General features: G+C 40.9%; 1 protein-coding gene across 1 annotated transcript; it reads left to right on the top strand.

Moving 5' to 3' along the window:
• tinagl1 (tubulointerstitial nephritis antigen-like 1) lies at nt 1-18823 on the top strand. Its single transcript, XM_029514005.1, has 12 exons — nt 1-127; nt 3094-3404; nt 5342-5408; nt 8767-8859; nt 8938-9052; nt 11126-11252; nt 11678-11828; nt 11910-12096; nt 13016-13061; nt 14017-14140; nt 16976-17021; nt 17254-18823. Exons 2-12 carry the CDS (start codon nt 3101-3103, stop codon nt 17419-17421), a joined length of 1428 nt encoding a protein of 475 aa, XP_029369865.1. The 5' UTR covers nt 1-127; nt 3094-3100; the 3' UTR covers nt 17422-18823.
• Nucleotides 18824-19632: the final 809 nt, after the last annotated feature.

Raw genomic sequence — 19632 nt, 5'->3', positions numbered from 1 at the left:
TGGGATAGAGGCTGGGAGGGAGGTGCACTTTACCCAAACTGACTCTACCTGTGAATGACTTCCTGAGCAACACATCAACAAAATTGCTATTGGATTACAAAAATTGTGTTTTCTTCGTTGGCTCAAGGTAAAGAAACTTTCTTTACTTTTCAACAGCCACTTTATGCCAGATTTGAAGCAGGTGTAAATTGAGCATCAGACAAACTTTCTCATGTAACTTTAAATAACTTTTGGGATTTACATGAAATGTTTAAGCTCTTTGATTCCATATGCTTGGTTATAATTTAATCTCTTTTTCTTACCTTTATTCTCTTAGTCTGCACCATCACTTATCTTTATAGAGTCAAAGGTGCAGAAGTCAAGTTAGACAAATTTTGTTGCAACATATTTGCCTTCTGGGTGTGGGATTGTGGAACAATATTCAAGATGTTATTAATAGGTCCGAGAGTATGAGTGGGAGACAGCTGGGATTTTACCTCTCAGCCGTTACTGTGTCCACTGAGCGAGTGTCTGTCTTGTGTAATTGACAATGAGACTGATAATACCATAAGAGCAATAATCCCTTCATTCATCTGTTGTGGTAGCATATTAGACACCTGGAGGGTGGTAGAAACACTCTCTGACTAGGCTTGGTAGTTGTTTTGAAAATACAGATGGACAGATAATAGTCAAGGACCACGTAAGACAGGGGGAAAATGGAACTGAAAGAGCTTTTATACAGATATACTGAGCCAGGATTCCTGAATGATTTGGTGGGTGGTGCAGGGATCTCAAAGGTCAGCTGTTTGAAGGAAAATTAAAGATTACCCTCACAGAACATGTGGAAATATAGGAATTTAACAGTTAAGCTTAATAGTTAAAGGAGTCAAAATTACAATTTAAGGTTAAGAGTTATTCAGAGTTTTGGTTTTCTGTATGTCTATATTTTCCATATATATTGGTATCTGTTATGAAAAATTCAATGTAGAGGTGAATACATTTTAAGTTTTGTATTGAATAAGCATTGAAAATTTTCAATATGCTGTTAAAGACAAATTATTCTGTGGAAATAAATTACTCAGTAGAGTCTATGCTGATGTTGAATTAAAGCTGAAAACTGCAAAAAAATAAAACAGAACTAATTAAATGTTACAAACTACTTCAGGTAGGTGAGGAAATATTATGTAATTTTTGGCAAGAATAATTATGGTGTAATTAATCAATTAAGAGTAAAATTTGGGTTTTAACATGGTCCTGAGTCTGCAACTGAATTCCAACTGTGACAGGTTCCTGCTGCTACTGTGTGATATGTGGGTGTGTGTGATGTGCGGCTTGCACATCACACACAAGGGTTCATCTGTTTAGGGCATCAATGTGGGATCACCAGTTTAGTTGCAGCTGTCTCGAGTACTGGCAGCCGTATGGCAGCTTCAGTAACAATCTATAAAACACATGTTTCATTAGACTAAAATGAGCTGTGACATCCATCTATTGTATATTGCAATCTACCATATCAATACTCAGCGGCTGAGTATTGATAGAGCCTCAGCAGTTGGATGAGCAGACTGGTGGGTGTTTTACTGCACTGCTGCACAGAGTCTGTCACAACAAAGCATTGTGTAAAGAAGGTGCCCTGCCCATCCCATGCTGCCATATGCTTGTGTGTACGTGAAACTGGGGTTTGTGTGTTTCAGCTAAAGGTGCAGTCATGTGTAAAAGAGCACAGCAAAGAACTTCTCCAGAGCCCCTCTTTATGTGCCGAGTGTCCATTGTGGCTGCAGATCTGATTGGATAATTAATGATGCTATTTATGTAAGCGTTGGGTCAGCCCCTATCCTTTGTCCGGCCCCCACGCAGACTCTCCCATTCAGTAATCTGACACAGACACTGAAGCAAACAACCACACATATGGGGGATTGTTTGACCTTTATCAAGCCTCGCAAGAGTTGTTATACCATATAACACACACACACACACACACACACACACACACAATCACCAAGTTAAACTTGGTTATTGATAAACACACTGGATAATAAACCGTGTGACAAATTATAAGCGAAGGAAAATTATACCAAAAAAAATTAAAATATATGGCTTTGTATCAGCGAGTAGAGGACATGAACTTAAGGATTTGATAGCAAAACCCAAATTCACGTTGTTGTTTTTCAACATCTGTGACATACACTCTGATTTGTCCTAAAATCAGATCTCTATCTGATCCGTGCCTTCTAATCTAACATTCACTGTGTGTGTGTGTGTGTGTGTGTGTGTGTGTGTGTGTGTGTGTGTGTGTGTGTGTGTGTGTGTGTGTGTGTGTGTGTGTGGTTTCATTCTAGCTGCATTTAGATAAACCTTATTATTCATACTATGAGACTGTGAGACAGAGTAGCTTTGACAGCAGGAGATTACCTTATTTCCGTGACTGTGATAGTATCATAATCTTGTCTCCTCTGTGTAACAATTGACTGCACTGGTGACTCACAGATGAAAGTTTTGTGAAAAGCTCTAAATATCGAATGCAGGAGGGCTTAAAAACAAGCACATGCAAAGAGAGGAGTAAGGAAGAAATAAAAAAAACAAATAAATCTTTATCTGTGGTCCAACACATTTTAAGCAGTCTCTATTTATACTGAGTACTGCCAAGCTTTCCATCACTTTCTTGCTGAATGTATTTTTCTTATTGTTCTGCTGTTTGTCTTGGCAGCTTGAAAGGAAAAGTTGGGAAAAATAACCAGATGATGCTCTAAGATCATGTGGGTCCCACTTTGGAACATTTTTTGCCAGTTTTGAAAATTTTTCGTTTCTGTGTGTGTGTGTGTGGGTCTGAGTGTTTTGCTAATAACTGTATAAGCATAAGTGTGTCTGTGATTTATACAGCAGGAGGTGGATGGTGGTGTTGGCAGCAGTTATACCCCAATTATCCTCCTCACTGCAACCTCTTCACCTCTCTTCCTGTGAAGTGTGAAGAAGCTGGAGTGTGTCCTCAGGGGAAAAATAGGCCAACTGTCTCTAGAATTTTTCCATTTCAACACATAACTTCTTCGTATCACATTAAAACAAAGCTCAGATAGAATTACCTTAATCTAAATCTATACTCCCTTCTTTTCACAGATTTACTATGAAGCTCATCCTGTTCGCAGTTTCTCTGCTGTTCCTGGTGGTGGGGGAGGGTACTGCAGACAGGCTTCTGCCTAAGAGGACAAAGAGGGAACTTGCCAGTCCTCTCCATGTTGGTGGCATCAGGGACCCGTTTGGCTCATACTGCCAGCGGAGAGGAGGATGCTGCCCAGGCAGAGATGATCTGTGCACGGTGCCTTACCTGGACACAATCTGCTACTGCGACCTGTTCTGCAACCGCACCATCTCTGACTGCTGCCCTGACTTCTGGGGTCACTGTTTGGGCGTGGAGCCCCCCTTTATTGGTAAGAATAGGTACATAATGTGCATGTATGGATGGATGTGCTGGAATTAGTTAAGCTTATTTGGAAAGAAGCAGAGAAGCCCTGCTGACAGCCCCTGAGCTGGACCACAATGTAAAGCAGTGTGACACCAGGAAAATGAATTACAATTAGCCCACTTACCTACTATCTCTTGAATTCAAAAGAAAGAAACTTAAGGCGGAGAGAGGATGAAGTGTGTTGTACGGCAAAGAACTTTCAGTCACTAACCTACTATTGGCTTCACTTTTCAAAACTAACATATTTTTCTACAAGCATTGTGTGTCAGTCCAATAATTATAAAACTTCTGTAATATAAGGACCAGACCACCTGTGGCAGAACACACTTTTATTACTCATAATACACATTAAAAAATATTTAGTCACACTCATGAAAGGCTAAAATAAAAACTATCGGCCTGTTACAAATTTAAAATCCTGATTACAATTTCTAACTTCTTTTGTCTCAAATAATTGTCAGCCAAATGTTCAATACCTTGATTCCCCACACATTTATAGTGCCACTTTGTCAGTGTAGAGGCCTACCTGAGTATAGAGCAGGGAACAGTAGGCTTCTTATTAACCCAGACAGCGGGAGGGAGGGTAGAAGGGTGGATGGAAGGATGAATGGAGGTCAGCAGAAAGAATGTGGACTATGCAGAAGGAGGAAGAGTCAGACGGGTACAGGACTGGGCTGGGGGGGTCAGGTATGTGTTCCCAGGTCGACAAAGTTGGAGGATCATGAGGTGGGTTGTGACACACTCACACTCACACACATACATTTGGCTACTCAATCATACAGCCTGAAGTAAAGCTAAACAAAGGAGGTGATATAATGTTACAATGGGTCTTTTTTACTTATCACTGTGCTCCAGTCACAGTTTGCTGATGTCTCTAACTCAGTATTACTTTGTTAATTATGTTGTCAAAGTCACTATATAATTTTCCAGTATTCACCACCAGTATTAAATGCAGACAAAATTGTACGTTGTCCTCTGTGAAAAAAATTTCACAACAACCTATTCCATGAAACAGTTCAGCAGTCAGTTGCCAGCATATAATAATCCCCCTGGGTCAATGTGTTACTTGTCCCACAGTGCAGCTCTGCAGTAACTAAATAGTGACAGTCCAGTTTGAGACAGCTGGGAGAAGGAATATGAGTAACAGAGGACCTCAGGCATAAATCACACTATCGGCTCAGGCCCTCACACGAGACCATGAAAACCTATTCACACTCTAAATTTCTCATTCGACTCATGCAGTAAATTCTACATGGAATTCACACTAATGGCACCCTCTGCTGTAAATTAGTGTGTGGATAAAGCTCAGTGTGAACCTGTCACCAAGTTGGAATAGCTTTTACAATCCATGAACAAGCAAGGTTCAAAGTTCAACCACACTGGGTCAGATTCATTCAAATGAAGCACTAACACTGTGACAGCACTGGATCATTAGTTCATTTTTGACAATGCAGACTGAATTAAACCTGCATTATTGCCACTCATAAATACCAATACATTTTTGTGGGGGGGATGATTAGAGATCAAAATTTACTTTTGTGGCCCTTTTCTCCAACCTCCAAAGAGGTAGTGAATTTGAGTGTAAGCTGGTTAAAGCATGACGAGGGCCTGGGAAGCCTGGGAAGAAGCTAACACCACATTCCTACACTGGATTACGGGAGCTCAGAGCTGCTTAGACCTCACGTATTTTGTGTTTTCTCACACAGACCCATGCACATTGTGCACACACTCAGGAGGAGTTACTGTTACAAGTTTTGTTTTGGTTGCAAGTGAAGGGATATCATTGTGTGTCCCTGTAGTCAAGGCTGTGAGTGGCCTTCTGGGAGATTAGTGGTGGAATCTCTGTTGTTTTGCCAAATCAAACCCATATATATTAAGATGCCCCTCTTTGTCTCCACACAGGAATCTGCGAAAGAAATGGCAACAGGTTCTTTACAGGGCAAACATACAAAGAGAACTGCAATTTGTGGTATGTAAAGCTTTTTTTTTTTTTTTGCACTTCTCTTTCGACCTCTTAAGTCCTGGTCTTTCCCTCAAATGTCCCTTTTAAGGAGTTAAGAACACAATTTAAATACACACATACGCTGACCACATTGACCTCCACTTCTTCTGTATCATAACTCCTTGTCCATGGTCGGCATTTCCTCCTATTATATCATACATGTCCAGGCAGAATGAGTGTGGGTATAAACAATAACACGAATGATAGCTGACTACCTTGAAGCTACTTCAGTTTCAACACCTCAGTCTTGTTCATGCTGGTTCACCGTTCACTTGTGATGGCTAACATTATATGGCTAGACATTTGTATACAGTACCCCGTGTCCTAAATGTAATCATAATGGTAACAGATTTCCTGTTGAAGTTTTGAAATACCCAGAGTTCTTAGAAAAAAAAAATATATATCTAATGCCCAATATTGAGTGTGAATAATGTGATGATTCAGGCTCAAGTGTTGAATGTTGCATCTTGAATCCTTGAATCCTGAATCTCTTCAATAGGCTTGCACCACATTTTCCATTTTGTGGACACTGATGAATGGTTTACAAAGTAAACCTTGCTTTATGATGCTGTGGAGCAGTTGCCATTTTTCTGAATGAAATGGCACAAAATAGTCTTGACTCAGGGGAGGAGACGTAGTGAATTGCCATTGAAGTGCCATTTGATGTTCCCCAAACACCCTGTAAGTATATGTGTGTGAACATGCACAGTTGCATGCAAATGTTGATTTAACATCTATTTGTGTGTCAGCATTATATCCAGCTTCATTGTAAAAAAGAACTCAAAGACTGTTTGTCATGGCATGTCCAAACCACGCTGACCCCACTTATCTCAACATCATTCATTTTGAACCTTCTCACTGTTTAGCCGGAGTGCTGCTGTGTGAGGTTAGCAGGCTTAAAGGAAAAAAAAACATAATGAAGGCAGCGCAAATATGTTCGAGCCAAGCGGTGAGACAGTTGTGTAGATGGACAAGGATGCAGGTTGATAAATGACAGAACTAACATTTTTTTCTGGAGGAAATAGTTGTGGAAGCTGAGCTAAAACGAGTTGCATGGTTAAAAATAACCTCCACCTTCCGCTGACCAGGAAACACCATTCATGTGCAAACTCCCCCTTTCACCACCCAACAAAAGCATATTATACATATAGGCCTATGCTTTAACATGTGCTTGTCAAGATACACACAGCTGCTCGAAAAATTACACCACAACTTTGGCACACAGGAAAAAACACTCTCCCTTTTCTTGCTCCCACAAGTTCTGCTTATTAATTTCCCAAATGTGTGTCCTCTCAGATACAAAGCTGGGGGAGCAAGGCAAGGCTTCCGCCTTGATTGGACTGAGAAGTCTCCCTCTTTTTACTCCCAAGTCTCTCATTAGCAGTGATGGGGCCCTTGCCCACTATCAGCTGTACCTCCCTCGTGTCTATGCTCATTTTAATGATAGTGTTTGCAAACTTGACAAAATCACTCAACAAAAGTAATGCAATTTCATGTCGTGTCACAGCAAATTTAAACTTTATTCATCAGTTCAGTTATGGCTTTAGCCCAAAATAAAACCTGGGCAGACAGCATTAACATAGAGAAACACAGCGCAACCAGACTGAACTTGAGATAGATATTAAAGCAATGTTTTGTTTACAGTCGTGTGCATGTGTGTGAAGATGTGCCATGATAAGTGCGCCTGTCTTTTATTGTGTTAACGGCATCCCCAGCTGAGGCTTTTTCCTGCCTGTGCTGCTGGCATCCTGATAACTCTTTATCTCCTCCAAATGATCTGAAACGTGGCGCCTCCTGCTCGTACCACTATCCTTACACAGGAGCAACTATTTGAGCTCTGTTTTGGCAGCAGCAGATCCATTCTGTCTGCCTGTACTTCAGACTGGCCAACATCCAGAACTTCAAACTTGTTTTATGCTATTTTATAGTTTCTCATTGTTAATATTACGTATATGAAGACAGATTTATTTATTCATGTCTCAAGTAGAGAGGGCAAACCTAAAATATGGCTGTCCACTGTCCTCAGAGCCCATTATATTGAATTTCAAGACACACTCTTTTACCCCGTCCCCATTAATCTGTCACTGTGTCTGTCCCAGTGTGGGTGTCCAATACTATTACTGTGTGAATTTATTGCTGTTTTTGACCCACTGGCCCCAAGCTGCATGTCTGAGATCCTGCTGCTCTTACAGAGAGGCGATAGGTCATTGTCTCTTTCCTCTAACCAAAGCCATCAGACAGTCCCATGTGAGATGCTGAGCAGACACACACACACAGGTCAGATTTCTGCCAGGTTGTTTATCTATCTGTGTTTAGGTGTGCGCTTGAACAATGGATTCACACATGTGTCTCAGAGACCCTGCAGGGAGGAGTATATTGTGAGAATGATGCAAACTCTCTTGGATTTAGTGTGAGTGAAAATGAATTTGGCCTCTGTCACTGTGTGTGTTTAATGATCCTCTTGGAAAAGTTTGCCACTCTATAAACATGACGTCTAATGTACAGTAGACGTTACGGATGTGAGTTTATAATGCACGTCTGTGTGTGAAACGCTGCTCATTTTTTCCCTCTTTTTAATTCATTGTCCTTAGATTATTTTCAAAGTGGTTTCTGGCTTTGTGGATGTTACAAAGTAATTTACAATCTCATTTTTTAAGGATTAACAACTACATTTAGTTGATAGAATATATAATACATCAATGACTCTAGCATCCCTGTAATTCTTCTGTATGATTCATTAACATCCTAATTAGTTAATCTAAAATTTAAACTGTTTTAGAGTTTTGTTTTGCCCAGACAGCTGTTGTCAGAAATATGAAGGAAGATCTAGTATGTAAATAGTTCGAAATAATTAAAAAGTAGGACAAGGACTTTCCGACAAGCTATACATTTTGTTCAGAAAAAATACCTTGAACTTTTTATGGTGACGTATTTGTGCTTTAATGGGTCATTTCAATAATATATTTTTATTTTACCACATTTCACAGGAAAGGTTGCTTGGCAACAAGCATTTTTTTTTAAGATTTGCTATTATCTTGACTTTTTTTAATTCCTTCTGACTAAAAATGGATAAGCTCACTGTAGCCATAAAAGGCTGAATCTCTGCTCTTGAATCTCTGAATCTTTGCTCGTCTTTACTGATGTTCTCCCCCTCAGTTAATTTCTTGTTTAGAAGTTGCACTGGGCCTCTCCAAATTTGTCTGAGACATTGTTTCTATTTCAGCATATGATGTCAATGGCTTTGGCACAGATATAGACATTAAAGTATTTTCATGTCATTGCAGTGGTCATGTCTTTTAATGGTCTGATCGCTTTTTCCCTTCAGTACATGTGGGAAATCAGGACGATGGGAGTGTGAGCAGAGTGCCTGTCTGATGGAGCCTGACATGATCCAAGCTGTCAATAGAGGAAACTATGGGTAAAGGCAACAGCACCTAAACAACCATATTTAAAGGTGTACATAGCTACATGTTTTTCAATGACTTTGTGTTTTCAGGTGGAAGGCAGCTAACTACAGTCAGTTTTACGGCATGACTCTGGACGAGGGCATCCGATACCGCCTGGGCACACAGAGACCCTCCAGGACCATCATGAACATGAATGAGATCCAGGTACAGGACAGGATCATCTTTGAAAGGAAGTGATTTTGCAATGTTTATGGGATCCAACAGACCAAAATTGGAGTGTGCGACACATATATGGTAGGGATGTGTGTGGAGTGGAAGAGTGTGTGTGTGTGTCTGTGTGTGATGTGGGGATGTTGGTATTGGAGGTTTAGGCAAGTGATAAGAATGCAGAAAAAAAAGTAAATTGTTACAGTTATGTTTTCATTTCTTTAAAATCTACCTCGTATATCCTCTGAGTTTGGGATTGATTATATCAGATTTTGACATCTATTACGACAAAGCAACCTTGATCAAAACGTTTTTCATGTAAATAGTGGCTTGTTGCTGGTATGCAATGCTGACTAATGCGCACTATTCAATTGTTTACATTTTACATCTTAACCAGACAGATTACATAGAACAGAACCAAAACATCAGACTGAGGAGATGAAGGGGATGATGGCTGCATGGAGAATAAAGAGCCACTTCCTCTTCAGTCTGCACCTCCCCACCTACACCTTGTATCCATCCCTTCTTTTCATTCATCCTCACTCCCTCCCTCTTTACCTATCCCAGCATTCCTCAACTGCTTCCCACCAAAAAAAAAAAAAGAAAATCTTACAAATCCCCCTCCCTCTTCCGCCATCAGCATGTCCCTACCTGTGCCAGGAACCAGATCCGAGCTTTGTAGGCCATTCATAAATCTCCCTCCTTCCTCTTCCTGTCTGTCTCCAGAGTCCTGTGTGATGGATAGAAAATGTTAAACTCAATTTGTAACCAGTTCTGGCACCTCATTCCTGCAGCCTTGTCTCCTCTTTTATCAAACCTTTAAATTGCTTCAGGTGTGTAAAGTTTCAGACTTTGACCTTCCACCACCACAAATCACTGGCCGGTAGCACATTCCTGAGCTATGTATCAGGTGTCCATCTGTGTTCAGAGTACCTCACTATTTAATCAGAGGAATGCAGCTCAGGCATCTGGAGAGGAGAACTAAGTTGTAAAGAAACATGTGCTCTGTTATCACACATAACTGGGGGATTAGGGGGAGCCTCCAAGCTCAAGAGGAGACTAATAGGATGAACATGTTTGCTGAAGCTCTGCCAGAAATTCATGCGCACCTTTATCACAAATGCATCATCCTAATTAGCATTTATCATCACAACAGTGGTAGTTTTATGAATTTGGTCTGTCAGGCCAAGAGGTTTTACAAGAGAATTATCGCGGCATTATTGTAATATTATTGTGATGATAATTATTGCAGTAATAATGATAAAATACATTGTATTCATCAAATTATCTTTAACTTTGTGTACTGTGTGTTTTGTGTCTTTTTTGGCAAATGAATGAAACTCAAATACGTGTATAGAGCGATGGAAAGTGTCCGGAACCATAAAGAGAAATTCAATTTTTATTCATTAGAAATAAAACAACCAGATGAACTGAGTAAACAATCCACAGGGACTAAGATCTATCATCATAATAGTTTTGAATGATTAACATGATTTTATTTTTGAAGTATCAGCTGGTCCAAAAGATGCCTTACATTTTTCAGTGCTATAACCAGTGCCGTAGCCTCATAGTTTGATGGAGACACCTGCAGATTAAAGGTTCATGTTTACGCTGCAACGTCAGAGTTTAACACTGAGCCAAATGGTCCTAATAGCCCATGAATAAGTCCCTTCTCCAGCAGGGTTGATTAACAGACTTATGTAACCTGACTGTGATGAAAACTTGTTATGCAAAGCCATTCACAAGTATTTTAATTGCTGCTGTGACTTTGTTTTGTGTTGTGGGCAAACAGTTGCTCCACACTGCCTCACATCACATACAAACACTGCTCAACGGCTCACTGCTGCAGCTTTTGCTGACAGACATAACTGAAGCTTTATTAGGTCTATTTTAAATTCCTAGTCACACAGTGGCATCTCATCTATGGTAATAATACATTTTGTTGAGCAAAATATGTTTTCCTAATAAGTGCTGTTTATCATTGATTCAACTTTAAGCACTTCATTTCTTAACTGGAATCTGGATGTGTGACTTTCTCTGACTTCTGCTCACTCTCTTCTCTTCTATTAGATGAATATGGATCCTCAGAATGACCGCCTGCCACCATACTTCAACTCGGCAGAGAAGTGGCCGGGGAAGATTCACGAACCACTGGACCAAGGCAACTGTGCCGCTTCCTGGGCTTTCTCCACTGCAGGTAAGATAATTCAGTGTAACGGGAAAATATCTGGAAATATTCTAAAAAATCAAGGATGAGACATTTACCAATGGCAGAAAATAGCAGGGTAAAAAATGTGTAAAATGTCATACTCATTGTGAATTTGCCTTTTTAAGTGCATGGATATGATAGTGTTGTTTCGGGTCAAATGCTATACTTTCTGTGCAGAGAAAAGGAGGAGTTGGGAATGTGGCAGAAATATATAGCTTTTTTTTTTTTTTTTTCATCTGTTGTGCAAACATTTGACACAATGCCTCCCCTGGAAAGCATTAATGGATGTATGTATGTCTCCTGATTGGCGTTTCAGCTTGCTTATCACACAGTTTAGTTCTTGAAGAGCATTTAGTTGTAATAAAGTGATCATGTAACATATGAAAAAAAACATTTCTCCCTTCTCTCAATAGCTGTGGCTTCAGATAGAATCTCCATCCAGTCAATGGGTCACATGACACCTCAGCTGTCACCCCAGAATCTTATTTCCTGTGATACACGAAACCAGGGAGGCTGTGCTGGCGGGCGCATTGATGGAGCCTGGTGGTACCTTAGGCGAAGAGGGTAAGTGCCTTTCTTTGAACAAACTCTGAGCACAAGTTGTAGTGATTACTTGATGGTGACCTTTCACCCCACTTCATTCAGAGTGGTTACAGAGGACTGCTACCCATTCCAACCGCCACAGCAAACACCAGCAGAGGTAGGCCGATGTATGATGCAGAGCCGCTCAGTTGGCCGTGGGAAAAGACAGGCCACACAGCGCTGCCCCAACTCGCACAACTACCACAATGATATCTACCAGTCCACACCGCCCTATAGGCTCTCAACTAATGTAAGTCCCGCACAAACAGAAACCAAACCATGACACGCGATGCACAAATGTACACATCATCATCCTCTCTGTTAAATAGTTAAACACTGATCTGCTCTGAAAACACAGCTTTAACCTTATCGTTGTACATTTTTGGAACTTTCTTGTGCTACAGTAGACATAATCTCTCTCATGAGTTTTATGAGTTGCACACTTATTTCATGCATACTTGACTCCCTTGTGAATGAACATAGGGATATACAAGAATAAATGCTCGACAGCATGGGCGGGATATTGAATTTGTATTGAAGGGCTGATTGAATGATATTACAGAATCATTAAGTAATGTATTCTTCTTAATTGCATTTGTGCCTTGAAATGATAAATAAACATGTCAAATGAGTTATATTATGCACTTTGGATTATATTAACTGTAATGATTATCTGCTGTTCTTTCAAGACTCAACAGTTCATCTAAAATCAGATTTCTCAGTTAAGCTTTAATGTGAGATGTGACATTGAGTCTTTCTGCATGTCAGTAAATTATTAAAAATTTAAAAGAACATCTGCTCTCTCTTATCAGTGGTTAAGTGTTGTGTAATGTTCACTAAAACTGTTACCAGGAGCTATGCCTGCTTGCAGCTTAGTGTATGTCCTCTGATTTAAAGTCATCTGCTGGGCTGCAGCCAGCATGTGGTTTTATCAGCCAACATCCATCAGGGCTAACTGACAGCTAATGCCCCTCCAAATCATTACAACCTGTTGTTTCTGTCTCCTGATGTCCTGTGAAGTCAATAAACCAGGCATTAAGGGCAGAGGGCCCTGCTGGACTCAATCTTGTTATCTGACTTTTAACATCTAGGGCTTGTTTTCATCCTCTCCCATTTCACTGATTTGTAGTGATCTTTCTGTCTGTCTATCTGTTTATCTTCCCTCTCAGGAAAAAGAGATTATGAAGGAGATTAAGGATAATGGCCCTGTGCAAGGTAAGGTGATGCCTTTTTGTTTGTTCTTCTTCAATACACTTGTAAATAATATCTTAATTTCAATATTTGTGCCACTGTTTTGCCCGAGAGACAAGCAAATCCCCACATGAGCTTCATGTCAGTTACACAGCTGAGGATGATGTGATGCTTGTTCTTTTCACCTTGCTGGTCTGGCTGGGGTTTTCACTTTTACCTCAGTCACCTGGTCCAAAATGATAGGCCTTCATGCCAGTGTTTTTGAAAGGATCTTCTTTTGCTAGTCCACTTCTCTATATTTTGCCAATCTGGACCAATGTGAAGTACAATTGAATGTACAAGTCACACTCGTGTGTGTGTGTGTGTGGGTGGGTGTGTGTTTGGAAGGGCGTCGGGTTTCCTTGACTTTGTGGCTTGTTGGAGTCTGAGTCTATGTAGTGAAAGTGTTTGTATGTCCTCTGAGATTCTATATTAATCTGTGCCAGGTACTTGTTTCATTGTTTAGTGTCCAGAAGACTTGTTGGCTTCATGACAAGTTTCCTTTTTGCCATTAAGTTGCTCTCATACACAAAAGCGTGCGTGTGTGTGTACATGTATGTACTCATTGTGAGTTGCTGATAAGAAATCCACATAGTCTCGCAGGGAGCACCAGATTTAGAGGTAAACCTCCAAAAGAGGAAAAATGTGAGCTGTACATTGAGACAACCTTTCAAATTTAGCTGTTATAGAAAATTCACATGGAACACACACACTTACTGATGTCTGGGTGTGTGTGACTCAGGAGGGAGATTAAAATTGGATAATTGCCTTTAGATGTACTGAAGTTTGAATAAGATTTTTATCTTTCTCCTAATGGATTCTGTAGCCCTTACAAACATCTTTTTTAAGTCATATTATGTGGTTTGTTTATTAGGGTGTGTGTATGTGTGTTCTTGCAAGTTATAACCTCCTAATTCTCCCTGCCTGTTTGTTCCTGCAGCTATTATGGAGGTCCATGAAGATTTCTTTGTCTATAAGAGTGGGATCTACAAACACACTGACGTCAGCTTCACCAAGCCACCACAATACCGTAAACATGGCACACACTCTGTCAGGATCACTGGGTATGTGACAACCATACAGTAACAGTGCAACACATTTAATACCAGGACTTTCTTGTCCTTACCTAATTACTTTGTCAGTCATAGTCTGGTCCTTGGTAGGTTTTTTCCTTTGCACAACCCTCAGTAGACTCAATATGATCATCAAAGTTTTGTTCAGTCTGTGTTATCAACAGGAGAAACATGGATTTAAAACAAACTTTTTCCCCTTCCTCTCCCAATCCAAGTCTTTGTTTCACTTTTAGAACAGATACTGTTTCCCAGATGACAGTATATTCAGTATGAATCAGCTTGTTAGACTTGATTCAATGCTTCACTTGAACGTGTGTTTGCAAACTGCAAAAGAGTGCATGTGTGTTTTTCTTGGAGAGACACACCTTGGCCCCACTTCTGTCTGCCCCAGCCTCCTGTATGTAGTAACTACGACGACCGCAAATATGCAGACGGGCAGACGGATACCACACCTGGATTACCTGCCCCCACCCCCTGTCTCACATTATTCCCGCCATCTTCCTCACTTTCCTGCCTCGTCTTTTCTCGCTCTGTGATGCTGCCATCATCACTCCTCTGCCAGCCATATGACACACTGACCCTCCTGCTTCCTCCCTCATTCTCTCCTCCACACCACATCCCACTCTCATGTAGACCTGTCTGTAATCCCAGACAGGCAGCAGGTGTTTGCTGCTTTATATGTCTTTTTGGGGGCAGAAAGAGGCCAGGAGAGCTTCTGACCCTTAAAAAGTCATAAACATCCTTTCTATCACTCACCCAGCTGGTTTTGAAGTGTATGTGTCATGACAATGATACCTTACTTTCACTTTCCAAAGGAGAGAAATTAGTAGCTGCCTCATAGGTCTATTGTGGGGCCAAGGACTGTGTGTTTGTGAGCATTTGAATGTGCCTCAGTACCTCAGTGTCTGTGCTTCTCTCTGAGTTGAAAAACAAAACTCCAGACAGGGAAGTTCAGTGCTGTGATGAAAGCTGCTTTTATCTGATTGGCCGTAGATGAAGACAAAATAGTCGGTTTACAAGCGAGCCTCAGTGTGCCATGTATTTTTCATAACATTTCATTTTGACAACATGTGTCATGTGTTGGCTTGTGTACGATAAACACTCAAGCCTTCAACCCCTAACCTGTACTTAGCTTCGAATCACATACCTGAGGAGCACATGTAGATTCATGAGCATCATGCTCTGTTCTGCGGAGCGTAAATACAGCAGTACACACAAACTGCAGAAGTGTACAGAGTGTGATATGATGCTAATGATGATCCCCAGGTTTCCCTGAATGCCTCCTGGTCTTTTGCTCCTCCTGTGCAGTGATTCCTCGCCACTGGCTTGTGCTAATGGATGTACCAGCAACATGGGTTTAGGGACAAATGGAGTTGGGGGGGGTTCCAACCTGCCAGCCACAAGCATCAATGTGTTTACATAGGCCAAATCCCACAGCAGTACGTTCCTTTAAGCCCAGGGCCTGGGAAAGTTTGTGGAAAGAGCATTGAGGTCCACTGTGGTGGAAAGGGCATTGTCTGGGCTGCTGATCCTGACAGCACTGGACAGAGAGAGGGGGATCAGTCCCCTGGAGAAGAGGTCAGGGGTGGGCTGATGGGTGTTGAGGAAGGGCGGGGCACATGGGTACAGTGGTATGCCCATCATTGTCCCCAACCGAGCAAGTGAGCTGATTGGAGCCCAGATAAGAGATCAGCAGTGGTCCGAGTCTGTCTGGCTCTGTGTATACCAATAAGTATGCAGGCAGCCAGGCATGCATGTCTATGGGTTCATCTCACACACATATACAGGTGTGCATGTGCCCTTTACACAAGCATAAATCCCATCTATCTGGCCTTTTTCAGATTGTACTTGGCATCTGTTGTTTACACAGCTGTTGTCAGTGTGTTTCGCTCCTGGTCAATGTGATGTCTGACACCCATCAAGGAAACACCGGGCTAATAAAGTCAGTTGCTGATAGGGTGTTGGCACTATCAACTAGTGTTGTGGTGGCTGCCTACTAAATTGGCAGAGCCTGAGACCAGCCACGATTTCCCAGCATTCCTTTCCCTTATAAAACACAACAACCAATTGGCCACCAGGAGTCTCCTGGGAAAAGTCTGGAGTGCAAAAACAGGATGGGAATTGGCTTTGGGAGAATGTTTTCATCATGACAAGCAGAAGTAACAGGCATCTAAAAGTTGGCAGCTGTTAAGCTAAGATGAAAGTGCAAGGCATGATGGGAATTTATGGACCTTTGCCAGGGTTTCCTGAGAGCACATCCTCTGGCAAAGGAGAGGAGTAAAAATAAGCCCCTTTGTTAAAATTCATGTATATTTGTGCTTTTTTCGTCATTCATTTTTTTATTTACTTTTTTGGGTTGCTCCCCTCACAGTATCTGGACTGAGGTGGTGCTCACTTCCTTGTAACCTCCTCTCTCCTTCCTGTTTCATCCTGATAGTATGGAAACACCAGAGGAAAAGGGGAACTCCTTGTTCTTGGCTTTACAATGATGCAAAAGTGCAGCAAGGCATAGTTCAGCCATAAATACTCCCTTGCCAGGATGTTGAACACAAGATTAAACATTTCTTTTCTTTCCCCACTTGAACACTACTTAAGCCACTTCCTGCTTGTCTTTACCAATAAAGGGTAGTGTGTCCAAGTGAGCACATTCCTGAAATGTTTACACCAGAAAGCATTCCTGTTGGAACTCATTCATACTTCAAGAATAGCTGTCCAACTTTAACACAGCTGATTTAATGTCTGTTTTGACCAGGTTTTGTTTTCCTGTTGTTCGATCCTTCACGTGCTTACATGTTCAGTCACCATCCTCTTTGCTTTGTCTGCCAGGTGGGGAGAGGAGAGAAACTTTGATGGGACATCAAAAAAATATTGGGTAAGTCTTGAAACGAATAAGTATTTTTAACCAATGTGTTTGTTTTTGTTTTTAATGTAGAAATAGTTTTCAGTAATTTTTATCTCAAAGTGTAAACTATTGAGAAGAGTCGTAAGTTCCACATTAACTACACATATATGAGCAGGTGCTGTTTATGTATGTCTCAAACTATAGTCAGCCTCACTAGTGGTCACTTTGACTGTGTTTTAATATCTGTGTAATTAATTTTCAGATTGCTGCCAACTCCTGGGGAAAGAACTGGGGAGAGAATGGCTACTTCCGTATTGCTCGTGGGGAAAATGAGTGTGAGATTGAAGCATTTGTGATCGGAGCCTGGGGCCGGATCACGATGGAGGACATGCACAACCATCATCACCACCACCGTCGCAGACACATTTAGAGATGCGATAGATATTAAAAGCCCAACAAGACCTTTGCTTTTATCCCGCCTATAGTGAGGTGATTATCCAGACGAGAAGAACTTCACAAAGAACTTCATCAAGTCCCCTTGTCTGCCTAGATGGCTGGGGCATCCACAAAATCCCCAAAACCCCTGAGCCTTCTCCTTGTACACTTTATGCTGATATTTATTACAACCCCTGTTCTCCTCCATTACACATTTAAGAGGACAAACTTTTCCATTTCTCCTGCAACTCATCAACAAAGAAAAACAAAGGCATCATGCTTGCCTTGCAAATAAACACCTCAGGTATCAGCTGTTCCAAAGACTACACTTCCCAGAGTCCTCAGTGTAATACCAGGCCAAACATGTTAATGTCAAGTTGGCTAATAACAGAAGAAGTTAAATCTGATCTTGTCAAGCTTTCACGTGTCAACCTGGACCCAAATCTTTAGTCTTTTCAAGCTCTAGAATCCAAAATCCAGACAGAGCCAAAATGATGGGAGACATTTTAGAAAAGAGTAAATCTGAGAGCCAGAGCTTTAGACATCAGACCCCCTTGGAGAAACACACCTACCATAACTGTGTAACCTGATAATATTTGATAGATTACCTTAATGGCTTTTACCTGTTAGCTGCCCACAGACACAGTTTGGCTTGCTCACATTTAAGACATTTCACCTTTGTATAGTTAGTAGCTGTAGGCAGTAGAGCTTCTCCCAATCCACACTCAAAAACTCTGATTTGGGTTTAGGCTAATTTACACACACGCACACACTGCCACTGTCGCCAACAGTTTGGAGCACTGTGTTGTATTTATGAAACAGGCCTGTGTAACACCTGTTTAAACTGGAGAGGGCATCGTCGATAAACCTGCATCATTTGTTCTTGGCTGCAGGTAAAATGAATAATTGTCAGTCAAGCTATATGAAAAACATCACCATGGACAATCATAAGGATAAGAACAACAGCCATGCTGTCCTTATCCCACCATGTCATTACAAAAATAAAACCACTGATAAACCACTGTTAAATATGGGAAAATGTTGTTTTGTCCATAGCAAAAGAAGGTATTTGTGTATAATAGTCTTAATTTGCTCTGTTCTGTATACACTGTTACATTTTACCTAAAGACGTAGTTTTTTTTTTTTTGTTGCAGTTATATTTTTTTACATTTCATTTTCCTACTCATGTTAAGATGTACTGTTTGTAGTAACTTTCATAGGACCCTCATCACTCAGATGTTCTTCTGCTTCTACATAGATGGGATCGATCATAGCAATGGATGGGGCTGGGGCGGGGCTGCTGCAATATCCAGTCTGACCTAAAGTCACTTCCAACTAACCCTGAAACACCAGCACAAATCATACATATAGCAGATTAGCTGTTTAACTTGCTGTGCTCTTTTTTTTTTCTTTTTTTTTTCCTTTTTTTTTTTGTTGTTGTTCTGCTCCGCTGGTAATTTTACAGGTTCCCACTTATCAGCCCCGGGCCTGTCTTTACTACAGTGTCACAGCACTCTGAGATGTATTTATTACAACTGATTGCTGACTGGGGGACTTTCAGACCTTTTTGAGCACAGCCTAACTTGAAAAGGAAAATATGGTGTATAATTACCACTTACCTTAAATTATATCCTGGTGTGTTTCCACTGTAGCATCAAAAGTTTTTTCTGTTATTATGTTATCGGGTCTTGTGATCTTGTGTGGTGTCTCCTTCAGGCATGGAGAGGTAGATAGACATAAAAGCAAAGAGAAATGTCCGGATGGACACACAATGTGCAATGTGATGGATGGGCTACTGACGGATAAGCAGTTGCTGCATGTTTCCCATGCATCTGAATCTTTGCTTTCAACCTGAAATAAGAAACAGCCGGAAAAGATTTAACAACGGGTTTACAATAAGTGACAATATTCCGAAAACAATGTGAAACTGACCTCTTTGACATGAGGAGCAGATTCTTCATTTCTGTAGTTTCATTTTTTGGGCAAGTTGGTTGGATTCCTTTACAAGTAAGAAAAGTGGACAAAACTAGTTAATAGATGGTTGGTGGTTTATGCTGCCAGTGAGGTTTAAGGTTAATCATTGTAAGGCTGCTGGGCAAGTTCATCTTATCCTTTTGATACTTCTGACAAAGGGAGTTACTGACTGGTGTCTATCAGGACCTAGATTATTTTTTTTTATCATGAAGAGGACAGTAGTCTGACCAAA

The sequence above is a fragment of the Echeneis naucrates genome, chromosome 11 (assembly GCF_900963305.1).
Source record: "Echeneis naucrates chromosome 11, fEcheNa1.1, whole genome shotgun sequence".
In the NCBI taxonomy this organism is placed as follows: Eukaryota; Metazoa; Chordata; class Actinopteri; order Carangiformes; family Echeneidae; genus Echeneis; species Echeneis naucrates.
Note: the sequence above shows the minus strand (reverse complement) of the source record. Positions and strands in the feature narration are given on the sequence as shown.

Excerpts from the sequence above, each read along its gene's own strand:
- tinagl1 (XM_029514005.1), top strand. The coding sequence starts at position 3,101 with ATGAAGCTCATCCTGTTCGCAGTTTCTCTGCTGTTCCTGGTGGTGGGG. Across the intron at positions 3,405-5,341 it reads CGTGGAGCCCCCCTTTATTG|GAATCTGCGAAAGAAATGGC; the intron begins GTAAGAATAGGT and ends GTCTCCACACAG. Across the intron at positions 11,829-11,909 it reads TGGTACCTTAGGCGAAGAGG|AGTGGTTACAGAGGACTGCT; the intron begins GTAAGTGCCTTT and ends CACTTCATTCAG.